Source organism: Pelodiscus sinensis, chromosome 3 (genome assembly GCF_052426305.1).
Source record: "Pelodiscus sinensis isolate ZL-2025 chromosome 3, ASM5242630v1, whole genome shotgun sequence".
Lineage (NCBI taxonomy): Eukaryota > Metazoa > Chordata > Testudines > Trionychidae > Pelodiscus > Pelodiscus sinensis.
Window position 1 is genome coordinate 72,291,912 of NC_143054.1, and position 12,771 is coordinate 72,304,682.

At 38.4% G+C, this 12,771-nt stretch overlaps 1 protein-coding gene and 1 long non-coding RNA gene across 2 annotated transcripts in view; one reads left to right on the top strand and one right to left on the bottom strand.

Moving 5' to 3' along the window:
- Positions 1-924, top strand: part of LOC112545037 (uncharacterized) — a 44,725-nt gene extending 43,801 nt beyond the window's left edge. Inside the window, exon 4 of the long non-coding RNA XR_003088418.3 lies at positions 299-924. This is a non-coding gene — a long non-coding RNA (uncharacterized LOC112545037). The remainder of the gene's footprint in view (positions 1-298) is intronic.
- A 2,115-nt stretch (positions 925-3,039) lies between these two features.
- Positions 3,040-12,771, bottom strand: part of FAXC (failed axon connections homolog, metaxin like GST domain containing) — a 42,342-nt gene continuing 32,610 nt past the window's right edge. Inside the window, exon 6 of the mRNA XM_006118430.3 lies at positions 3,040-11,747. Within this exon, the coding sequence (XP_006118492.2) occupies positions 11,458-11,747 (290 nt within the window). The 3' untranslated portion in view covers positions 3,040-11,457. The remainder of the gene's footprint in view (positions 11,748-12,771) is intronic.

Sequence of the window (12,771 nt, forward strand, 5' to 3'; positions counted from 1 at the left end):
CAAATAAAAGTTTGTTATGGATACAAGACAATACACAAGCTATTCACACACCCACTAGATGTTCCAAACCACAGAATAAAATAATAGACTGCACAAGCTAAGCAGCAGCAAAGAGAGAGGAATAAACCAGCACAGAAAAAAAGATATTGTCAGATGTTACTGGTGAACAGTCAAAAAGCAAGGTACGGGAAAGAATGACTTTAGAACATTGAGACTGAAATACTCCTAGTCCAGAAGAAAATTAAAAACATTTTTTCCACTTTTGTTTTCTTTTTACACCTTTACTCTTTTTCCACAGAAACTGGGAGAAAACAAGTTGGACAAAGAGTGTGCAGAGTTCTTGCCTTCACCATCTCTCTCCCTGAAACCTTGTGATGTTGCCCATGCTAATGACACTGGGTCTTGTGATTTTGATTATTTTGTCAAAGCCCCATCTACGAATCATGCTATTATAAGAGCATCTCAATTTTCATTTACAACAAAACTACATTTCTAGCCATCATGGTGGCAGTCAAAAGGTTGAGAATGTGAACTTGAAAGGCTCAAAACCTATAAAGCAAATAAAAAGCATCCTCAAGTTTTATTAAGATCTTATATTTTAAGTCAATCTCACAATAATCTGGGACCCAACTTGTGGTTTTTGCAGTTGGTGAGAATGCATTTGTCTGCCCTTCCAGAGACACAAAATAAAGTAAAATTTCTCTTTTACCTTCACTCCTTTAGAGATGTTCACAGTATGTGAGTGTAACCCTCACTAACATAGGAATTTTACCTGATGCTAGCTGCTTTGCTGCCAGAAGCACACTAGTCTGGGAGAAAGATTTCAAAATGGAGTATGGGATATTTATAGTTGAAGCCCCTCCCACAGGTAAAACTGAATATTGGGAGTAGGAAATGGGGATATAAATATAATATAGAAAATGACAATTGACTCATATTGATGGAATCAGTCTATTGACTATGGGGAGAGGAGAGGAGAGGGGAGGGGAGGGGAGGCTTCTCAAAGAAAGCTGATTGAGTCAGATTGACAAACTGTGCAGTCTACCTTCCTAGATCATATTAACGAACACTTCTTAAAGAGGACTAGAGAGGTGAGAAAAGGCAATCTCTCAAATTAAGAGCTGTGTGATAGGACAGTCAAACTGAAGTGCTATGAGCCACTTTTTAATGTGCATGTTCACACATCTGGCATCCGTGTGATCAATTACAAAGCCAGGCAATAAACTGCCTCAGATGTCTTCTCCTCACTAACCCTTCTCAGTCAGGGATTCTTCTGACAGACAAGACCTCTGAGCAGTTCCAAATGCCTGCCATTAAAAACATTTATAAAAAGTCAAACAACATACCCCCACCGATTATGGAATCCTTTCTCTCCTTCCTTCTGCAAATGAGGCTGGCAGGAGGTGCAGAATGGGCACAGATTGGTTCTGACACAGTGGAATGAGTCCCAGAAACTTGATATCATTAAAAAGGGACTGTTAATGAAGGGGAGAGTTCTTTCCCAGTTAATTAAGCAGTGGTTCTCATCCAGAGGATGGGTATGCAGAGGTCTTCCAGGGCATACTTCAACTCATCTAGATAATTTACTAATGTTTTTTGTAACTAGGTAAAGTCAGTACAAACTAAGATTTGATACAGACAATGATTTGTTTACACAGGTCTATATACTGAACTGTAAGTAAAATATTTATATTCCAACTGATTAAGTTTATAATGAAATGGTTAAAAAAAGAAAATGGGCAATTTTTCAGTGCTAGTGGGCTGTCATTCTTTTGCATTTTTAGGTCTGATTTTGTAAGCAAATAGTTTTTAAGTGAGGTAAAACTTGGGGTACAAAAGACAAATCAGATTCTGGAAAGGAGTAAAGTAGTCTAGAAAGTTTGAGAGCCACAGAACTAAAGCACCTTGGCTTCCTGTGCAAGGCAGATGAAATCACACTAAAACTATTTAAAATGGTCTAAAACCTTAGTCTTGAAAACAGTTACGTATTTGCTTAGCATGGCACAGGAATCCTCCCGCAAACTTGAGTGGAATTAACTCTGTGCTTAAAGTTAAACAGATGTGTGTTTGCAGGGTTGGGGGCATAAACATTTCCCTGTATTCTTGTAAAGTACCTGTTACAAACAGCATGTTCTTGTATGTAACCTAGGCCTTGGTTAGGTGTGAATAATGCAGACATTCCATGTCCACACCAATAAATCCTTATTACTCACCACAGAATCATACAGTTCCTGCTATATTCTACCTGCATTGCTAAGGTTGCCCAAGAATTTAGAGTCGCTTTTAATATTTCAAAATATTCAAATTAGATTAAACTTGCCAGACACAATCTTCTTTTTAACCAAGGTGTTTTTTTAAACCAAGAACAATTCAGCCCTTTTGGAATGAGGAAGTTGGGGGAAAATATTTCCCCAGTTACACAAATAATTATTGTGGCTTTTTTTTCAGAATGTTCTCTTGCTGTAGGAGAAGTTAAAGGAAACAATCTAGGTATTAAAAAGCCTGAGGCATTTTTCTGCTCCTACAACCATCTGGGTTAGAAACTACCACAGAAACCAGGATAGTAGGTGTCAAGGGCTAGGTCTTCACTCGCAGCTTCTTGCACGAGAAATATGTAGATGAAGCTAAGCGTGGAATATCGCCGAGCCTCATTTGCATACCTAATGAGCCGCCATTTTTGCAGAGAGGCTCTTGCACCAGAAGGAGCTGTCTACACTGCCCCTTCTTGCGCAAGAAAAGCCCTCTTGAGCAATGCCATTATTCCTGAAAATAATCGGCGTAACAGCATTGTGCAAGAGGGTATTTCTTGCGCAAAAAGGGGCAGTGTAGACAGCTCCTTCTGGCGCAAGAGCCTCTTCTGCAAAACTGGCGGCTCATTAGGTATGCAAATGAGGCTCGGTGATATTCCATGCTTAGCCTCATTTGCATATTTCTTGCACAAGACACCATGAGTGTAGACATAGCCAAGGAATTCTCAACTGCTTTACCCATAGCAGTACATTTCCAGTGGGGAACTGGAAAATTTCTCTATCCCTGAATTATAAAATACTGTCCTCAGGGAGTCTTTCCAGGTTCTATTTCCCATTTAAATGCATTAAAGTTGAAATCCCATGGAGTAAAAAGAATATCTGAAAATGTTATATTTTATGATTTATGGGTTGGTCCTGCATACACTTAAATATGTGCTTGATTTTAAGCAGATGATTAGTACCGCGGGGTGAAATCCTAGTCCTACAGAAGTCAAAATTCCCATTGACTTCAACAGGGCCAGGATATCACTCATTAACTTTAATGGAACTATTCTTGTGCTTCAAGATACATATATGCGTATGCATTTTCAGGTTCAGGGTGTAAATTATTACTCTAAACTCCAACATGCAACAACAAGTATCTGTAAGTGGATCATTTAAATGCATACCAACTGTTAGCACTTCAGAGATTCCTCTGGTGTATAAAGTTAGACAATGAAGATTTGCAAACAGCAGAGCTATTCTAAATAAAGACATCACAGCAAAGTATTTGATATCCTTTTGTTATCATTTACACATCAATTACATACAGCATTAAGACCAAATATACGGATTTTCATATGTATGTACATTGATCAATATAGTGCACCATTTAAATTTATGTTACAATCAAATGTACAAGTTTAAATATGGCTTTATACACTAGTAGTAATCACAAAGCTAAAATAATTCATGTCTCATGTAGGTTCACACACAAACAATCGAATGCAGTTGTAGCATTAGATTTCTCAATTAGCAATGTTTTACTTTATTATTTGGTGAACTTTGTGCAACATATAGTCAATTGTAACCTACTCCCACCCCATCTTCCACACACACACACCCGCTATTCTGTCCACAACACAGCTTAACTATGTACTATAATTATACAAATGTTGGGTCCTGTAATTCCGAAGTATCCTGAAAATAAAAACTTACACATTCTGGGAAAGATTAACCCTAACACAGATTAATCAGAATAACAAATTATAGAGAAAGGTGGAGAAACACACAAACACTGCTCTGTAAAAATATCATTATACTCAATGAAGCTATGTCTAAGTAAGGGCCAAATCCTGCTTGTTATACTCTAGTGAGCAGTTCAGTGTAAATTATTAACCGTGAGTTATTAAAATTATTATAGTTATTAAAATTATAATTAAATTATAGTTAATTATAATTTATTATAGTTAATAAAATTATTATTAAAGTTATTAAAATTATACTCAATGAAGCTATGTCTAAGTAAGGGCCAAATCCTGCTTGTTATACTCTAGTGAGCAGTTCAGTGCAAATTATTAACCATGAGAGTTATTTGCCATAGAAGTAGTGTAACGGGGATATGATAGATTTTCCATCACTCAGAACCTTTGGATGAAATACAGACCTCAATGAAGCTAATGGGTAATTGCTATTTACTTCCATGAGACTAGGATTTCACTCTAAATCAAAAGTAAATTTCATTCTAAAACATATGCTCTAGTTTGACCATATATTGTTGGGCTTGATGTGGGAATTACTGGGTGAAATTCTAGGCATCTGTTATGCAAGAAAAACTAAATTATAAGAAGGTCAAACAGGATTTGGCCCTAGAGGTTCATCACTACAGATGTCCCATGAAAGATTCTTCTGCAATAAGATTCCTGTGCTGGACACACACACCTCATTTCCTTTCCTAGCACCCAAATAAAGGAACTTCAAAATCTCTGCAAATAAGGAGACTGACCACAGAAGAGGAATGAAAAGGTGGCCCTCCATGATGACTAAAGTAAAGAGTCCACAAAATTTGAGTCAGAGCTGATTAGCTTTGTACCTGCCTCTCCACTAAGGCGAAGAAATGAAGACTAGAATAAGCAGTTCCCCCCTCCCATCACACATGGGCCTCATCTTGTGAGGTACAGAGAGGTAGTGAGTACCTTCAGTGCCTACTAATTTCATGTGGAATACAGGAGGATAGGAACTCAGGACATATAGGCCTGGATGAGACCTGCTGAGCCAGTGAATACAGCCCCTGCTCTCACCGACAACTGTGTCTATCTCTGTAACTGAAGGCACAATACCTCACAACATCAGGCACACTGATAAGTCTAAAACTAAGCTCCATGTAAGACTGTCTGTACCAAAATTATTTCCAAAGGCTCCCACCAGGACTAACATGCTTTAATAAACACACCATCAATTCTCCAGAACAAACACAGATCTTTGTGAAAGGACAGGCCAATAGCCACCTTATATAATAGTTAACACCTATCAAAAGAAATATCTTCTTTGTCTATTTAGCTCTAAATAATAACTGCAATTTATGGCACTACGAAGCTACTGGAGACTATACACACTATCACTGAGTAGTCCTGTGGCACCTTAGAGATTAACAAATATAAAGTATCATGAGCTTTTGCAGGCAAAGCCCACCTCTTCAGATGTTTGCCCACAAAAGCTCATGATACTATACATATATTTTTGTTAGTCTCTAAGATGCCACAGGACTGCTCATTGTTTTTCAAGTCACAGACTAACACAACTACCCCTCTGACCCTATAACTGAGTCCTTCAAAGATCTACAAAGTCATCTTTGTCTATGAGACATTATGAATGATTAGATAGTGCTACCTTGACATTGCTCTAAACTGAAGTTATCAATGTACCTATGTGAGACTCACTGCTGTAGTATGTACATCTGTTTCCATTTCCCGGATACTGGGATATACAACATAATTTTGCATTTAATGAGTATAATTTGCTGCATACAAAGCATACCTATGAGGTACTCATGCCAAATCGATAATGTTGCACGGATGTACAATTATTTTTCGTCTTACATTGAGAGTATCCTTAGTGTCAAAAATCAAAGGACTCAGATTATTATTTCAACATTTAAAGTCAAGAGCTACTTAAGGTTCATCTCTTTCCACAAAATTCCACTTGCTGAGCACCCTTGCTTAGACCTTTACACATAACACATTTCCCCCATCACCACCACCACCTCCAGGCAACATTTTGTAAGTTTTATTACTTGACAGATAAAATCCTTTCAATGGAAATAGCAGGAAACTGTCATGATGACTTGAGCAGACACCGGTGACAAAAGGAAATTTGTGTCTGTATCATTGTTACAAAATATTTCAGGCAATATTTTTCAAAGAGGAAATGGTTTCAAAGGGACACTATCAATGTTTTAAAGATAAAAATGCATGACCTACAGTGTTATATTTGGATGGGGATAGTCCTCCAGTTTTTAAACATCATCTGATTTGGTTTTTTTATATCTAGGATAGCAGCATTCATGAGGACAGGACAAGGAGTAATGGGCTTAAAGTGCAGCAGGGGAGGTTTAGATTGGACATTAGGAAAAAATTCCTAACTGTCAGGGTGGTCAAATATTGGAATAAATTGCCAAGGGAGGTGGTGGAATCTCCCTCTCTGGAGATATTTAAGAACAGGTTAGATAGACATCTGTCAGGGATGGTGTAGACGGAGCTTGGTCCTGCCTTGAGAGCGGGGGGCTGGACTCGATGACCTCTCGAGGTCCCTTCCAGTCCTATGATTCTATGATTCTATGATTCTATGATTCTATGAGATTTTTTTAGGACCACTGGCCCATTGACAGTTATCAACTCAATAGATTTAATCAGAAAGCTAGTCAAAAAAGCTAAGTATTTTCCATGAAACAATGGAAAGGAAAAGAAAATTTTGCATTTCTGACATTTTTCAAAATTTCCAAAAAAAAATCCAGGGGGGGAGATTTTTTCTCTCTCACTTTTTAAAAACTCTTTTGCTCTTGGAAAAGGGGGCAGGAATGCAATGTTTCTTTGCTAACTTTTTTGTCAAAAAAACCAAAAAGATTTGAACCAAAGCTATTTTATGCATTTATTGCGAAGAGGCATTTGTTTTGGCTAAAAGGCATTTCCTATTGAAAAAAATAGGGGTGCACAAAAATTTTTTGGCCAGCTCTCGCAGGAGAAATAGCTGATGTTTGTTTCTGAACAGGCTAAAATTTAAGATAAAAATTTCCTGCCATGCCTCAAAAAATAATATACATGTATATTTAACATACATACATAGTTTCTGCAATTTCTTCTACAGTTTAAATCAAAAAAACACTATGAGCAACACAAACAAAATACAAACTTTTCCAGGGCACCTATAATGAGGAAAATGTTACTCCTGTAAAAAACCTGAGCTGCTTCTAAGAAACAAAAGGCACAGCACATATTGTAAATACATTCACCCAACTGAACAATACCTAGATAAATCTCAGCTGATATTGACCAAGGCTTCTGCATTTGTAGTGTCTTTCGATCCTTGCAAATTTTTAAAACTGTTACTTTTCTAAAACAAAATGTCTTACTGCGCTTGTCAGTTTCGAGTTAAGCCTTCACTGAAAAATTTTTGGATATTCAGAATAAAAAAAGCATAAAGTGACTGTAGCACTCTTGTTCTTCCAACCTAACTTTCAATGGGAGACGCTATCTTCAGTGCACTTCTTCCTTCTCTTGGGACTAAATCTGCAATTCTCAGAGTAGTAATTTTTATTTAAGTGGCTCTATTGATCTCACATGAACCTGTTGATATAGCAGCCAGACACATTGGTCCAAATATTATCCTATATTATTAGACCAGTTTGAATCCAAGGAGGTGTTCCAGATTTACAGTGTTCTAACTGAGGACACTGTGTCTGTAACTTCAATTGGGAAATTTGCATAAGTAAGTTTTACTCACATGAACAGAGTTGGAGAGTCAGGCCTTTTCTCCCCACACTGTTTGCCTGTCCCTATAATACAGAATTTGAAGTACAGAAGATACCCAGACTAGGACATCTAGTTCAATCCCCTTCCCTCTCCTATTCCTGCTGCTTTGTGGGACTTCTAATATCTAAAGGCCATATCCAGCAAATGTTGTGTCAGAAGACATGGCACAGATTTTTAATGATTTTGCTCCAGTCACCTCTATCCAAGGTGGATGTGAATGAAAATGAACAACAGTGGGGGCGGGGAATCTTGTTCACATTCCAGTCATATTTTGAGTATGTCTAGACTACAGGCTTTTGTCGACAGAAGTTTTGTTGACAGATACTGTCGACAAAGCTTCTGTCGACACAGAGCATCAAGACTACATCCAGTTCTGTCGACAAAGCAAGCCACTTTGTTGACATGACAATGTAGACGCAAAGGACAGTGTAGAACTCTGTCGACAAAAGGCGTTATTCCTCGTAGAATGAGGCTTACAGCCGTCAACAAAACTGCTGAGTTCTGTCGACATTATGTCGACAGAACTCAGCAGCAGTGTAGACACAGGTATAGTTTTGTTGACAAAAGTCCACTTTTGTCGACAAAACCCTGTAGTCTAGACACACCCTTAGGGAAAGACTACAGTACTTCTATTTTTCACTCTCCCCAGAGATGGGCAGAGATCAGTAATCATGTCTCTCAACTAGTTTTTATTTGCCATTCAAAGTGAAAATAAGTCTAGTACTATATCCAGGGCTTGCCGAACCACGGCGAACCCTGCTCACCAGTCGCGCTGTCGGGCGATCTGCGCCCGGCTCTTCCAGGTTGCAATCTACTCACCACGGGCGAGTAGATTGTATTTATTTGTTGAGCCCTGACTATATCAAAGTATAGGATATATCATATACTTATAAGAGAGATTGTGTTCAGCTAAGCTTGAGATCAGGATTTAGGAAGAATTCAGATACCTAAGAACATGATGGACAGAATGCTATTCTATCACTGCTTTTGTATCAATTTAACTTCATTCATTTCCGTGCTTACTGCTGTTTACAGCAACGTGGGATCAGAATCAGACTCCATGAATGAAGAGGGGGAAAGTTAACTATAACTTCTGGTTAGATTGGGTTCTTTCCCGTTCTGATGTGGCAGACTGACAGCACAATCAGAGGCAGATTTGCCAGCCTACGCAACTGGAAAAGATGCAACTGACTTGTAACTCATGTTAATCTTTTAGATACAGTCGCTTATTGCTGTGACACATCTGTTTTCAGCAGTGGACTCCAGACCTGAAACTCAAGCTCCAGATGTAAAAAAGTTGAAGAAAACACTGCCTTCAAATAAAGAGCTTAGAAAGGTAAATCAACATATAAACAAAAACAAACAGATACAAACCAGGTTCCCCATCACATGTGATATTTCTGAAGAACAAAACTCCTCTGCCAAATGCCGTTCTTTCAGTCAGATTCCAACTTCTCAACTTCTTCAAGTAACACTTAGGCTGAATAATCAGTGGGGATTCAAAGGAGTTTCTGACCAAGCACACCTGTCGTTTTGATCCCGAGGCTTTATCCTTTGTGTCCTATGTTTTATGCTTAGTTGGCTAGCAAGATTCCTAAATGCTTGAACTGCTGTTTCCTCTCTGTCATCTGCAAGTAAACCTTAGCTTGAATTCATTTCATGAATAGTACTCATCTCTGAGATTGGAAATGTTCACTAGAAGCATGACTGCAAAGGAATCCCTGGCCTATTTTACACAACAAACACAAAGCTATGGATCCCACTCTATGCAAGCTATCTGCTGTCTTTATAATAGATCTTCCCACCTAAACGCAAGGAGCAGCTGCTAGCCTCATTGTGGATCTTTGCCATTTCAGATCCACAGGCAGTTCTGTGATTCCCTGGAATAAGCATCTTCCTAGCTGGAGAGGGTCTTCACACTTAGCGAAAAGATCTCCAAAAGATTATTTTTTTAAAGCTGTAGGAAACTCCTCCATTTATTTTGAATTCTCAGGATTAGGAGAAGCAATTTCAATCATTAAAAGAGTCCTCAGCTGCCTCTTTACTCTTAGCTGCCCAGACTATAAGATATAGAAACAAGTTAATTATCAGCTACATTAGTAACAACAATGCACAGTGAGCCTGTTCACGTAACAACTTTTTTCCTGAACCATGAAAACCATGCTGAAAACACTTTGAGAGAGACTATCAAGGTACATGAATCCAAAATCTGATTTTTTCTTAAATATATTTAGAAACACCTCGACATACTTTAATTCCGCAAACATGTTTTCCCTGCATGAAGCCAGTCAATCAGTGCCAGCATCCAGTCATGTACCTGCTTAACTTAACATAGGTGTAGTCACTATGTCTCCTCACATAAGTAAAGAAAAAGAGGTGCATAAGAATTTACACAATAAAAGTCTAAAACGAGAAATGTGTATGAGCACCTGTGGTGTGAAGGAAACAAACAGTTCTACAAAGAAACCAAAGTGAGTTTCAAGCTACTACTACTACATACAACGGCCAGATTCTCAGCCTCCATAGGTTGAAGTAAAGGGGATTTAAATCTGCCTTAATCTGGCTATTCATCTGGCATGCAGGAACCCGCACCGGCTGCAGCACTAGTATAGCAGTATAGTATAGTTCTATACTACCCCTACCACCAACTTGCTTAGAGATAATGTACCAGAGCCCAAGATCTGGCACAATATAGATAACTCACCTAGACTTCCCCCTAAAGCATCTTGAGTTCTCCTCTGGCACTATTGACGATCTGGTGTATTGACTTTATATAACATCTTACACCCTGCAGCACTCCGAAGTGCTTCACAAACTTTGCCAGCTGGTACACAAAAACTTTAGAGACTGAAGTGCCTAGCAGCACTGCAGTGAAGCTGATTCATAGAGCCTGTTCAGCAGAGCCTGGCAATACCACATAACAGTTTGCAGCTAAAAGTAGAAAAGAACACTTGACGTAATCAAAACTGCAAAGAGCATTTGGACAGAGCAGAGTATATATACACCTGAGATGGGGATTTAGCCAAGGCTCCTAAATCTTGTAAGGGATTATTGAGTAAAATACTTTGCAGTGTCCCTTTAAACTAATAAAAGTTATAAAACTGAAAGATTTTCAGCTACTGTACAGTAAAGGAATTATAAAATGTTGCTTTTTTCAGTATTAATTAACCATCTGTGAAAGCACTAGAGACCAGACACCTGCTCCTTTCCTGCACACTTTCATGCACAGTATATATACCCAGAAAGCAAGAAGCTGTTGAGTCAAGTACCCCAGCATCCTGCTGCATTAATATATGCAATCACTGCTTACCAAGGAGGGAAAGGGGAATTCCAATAAACCATTTTCCCTTTCTGTCAACCTGTTGCTGTGAGGAGGAGAACCTCAACACAAACCAGTTCTCATGACCTCTCCACTCCATCCATGGTAGGTTTGCTCTCATGATTTTGGAATCTGTTTTCATTGGAAGCAATACGTAGGTCTACAGATCCTACTACCTCTTGTTTGCCTATTTGTGTTCTAATTGTTTAACCTAGCCTCCAGGTGTATGGATTTACAAAATGAAATAAGGCTGAAAGAGTCCAAGTAGCATGGGAAATGTGTCAAGCATAATGATCTCTTCCACACTGGCATGAATGTGGGAAACATGGACTGGTCCCAAGAAGTAGCATTTCTGACCCAAAAGGGGAGTTGCTTGGATGCATCACTTGCATTGTGCATGATCTGAATAGTCATCCATGTCCACATCAGAATCAAAGAGAGAGTGTCCAGTGTAATCCGTGTCAGGTGTTTGGGAAATACTGTTCTCTGTCCCCTCCTCATCAAATGTTTCTGTCCTTGAATAAAAGCTGAAGTCCTGAAACGGAGTGTGACTCTTGCTAGCTTCACTACTTCCCTCAGATTCGTACAAGGTGTTATCATCGTCTTGGTGCCACTCTGGCCAGAATTTCCTTCTTATCCTTTCACAGTACATAGCAAGGTTAATCAGTTCACCTGCAACATGGTAAAATAAGCCAGGGTAAATACACCTGATCATTCAAACTGTGACTATGTTCCATGCAAAGATAATTCACGGGAGCTGTTTTAAAAGAAATATTCCTGGCTTGTTTCCAGGGAGATATTAAAGACCTTTTCCCAAAAGGCTAAGAGATGATCAAACATACTAATATATTGTTTACAAGTTCAGTATAATACAAAGTGCAAAGGGTGATAAGCATGGTCAAAATGAAAGAGTTATGTAGGAGTATAGTCCTAAAGTTAAGCAGTTAGAATTAATTTTCATGAATGTGGCTCAGAAGAAAATGATTACTGTTTTATAAATCTGTCACCAAAAAACCTGTTACGCATTTTGTACAAATCTGGCATCAAAAAACAGAATTTGGCCATACATATTCTATGTCTTTATTAAAAGAATGCAATGCAGTTGCAGGTAAATTTTGGTTTTGGACCACAAGATGGCAGTACTGTTTGCAAGATAAATTTGACATTCATCACCAGCACACACGATTTTTTTATGGTCACCTAATTTCCCTTAGAAATTAGGGATGGAAGGATGGAATGAAAGTATTTTTCTTATGTATTTATGAAGATATTATAAAAATGTCAGTTAAGGACAAAACACAACAGGGCATCAAGGGAAAAACTTTGTGTGCTATATTTCGTAGCATGAGAAGCTCTCTGGTTGGGTGAGTCACATCGGAAAGAATTGTAGGGGATGGGAGTATCCATTTGGTTATTTTGATAGAGCAATTGGCTTTTCAATCTATATAAAGTTAATGCTTGAAATTCAAGGATCCCCTAAGATTTTGCCTGAGATCCTTCAGAGACCACAGTCATAGAAGAGAAGAATGTAACAACAACAATAAATAATACTACCTGGCTCTTATATACCAGTGTTTTTCATCAATAGATCTCAATGGCTAAGTCTAGACTGGCATGATTTTCCTCAAATGCTTTTAACGGAAGAGTTTTTCTGTTAAAAGCATTTGTGGAAAAGAACGTCTAGATTGGCATGGAC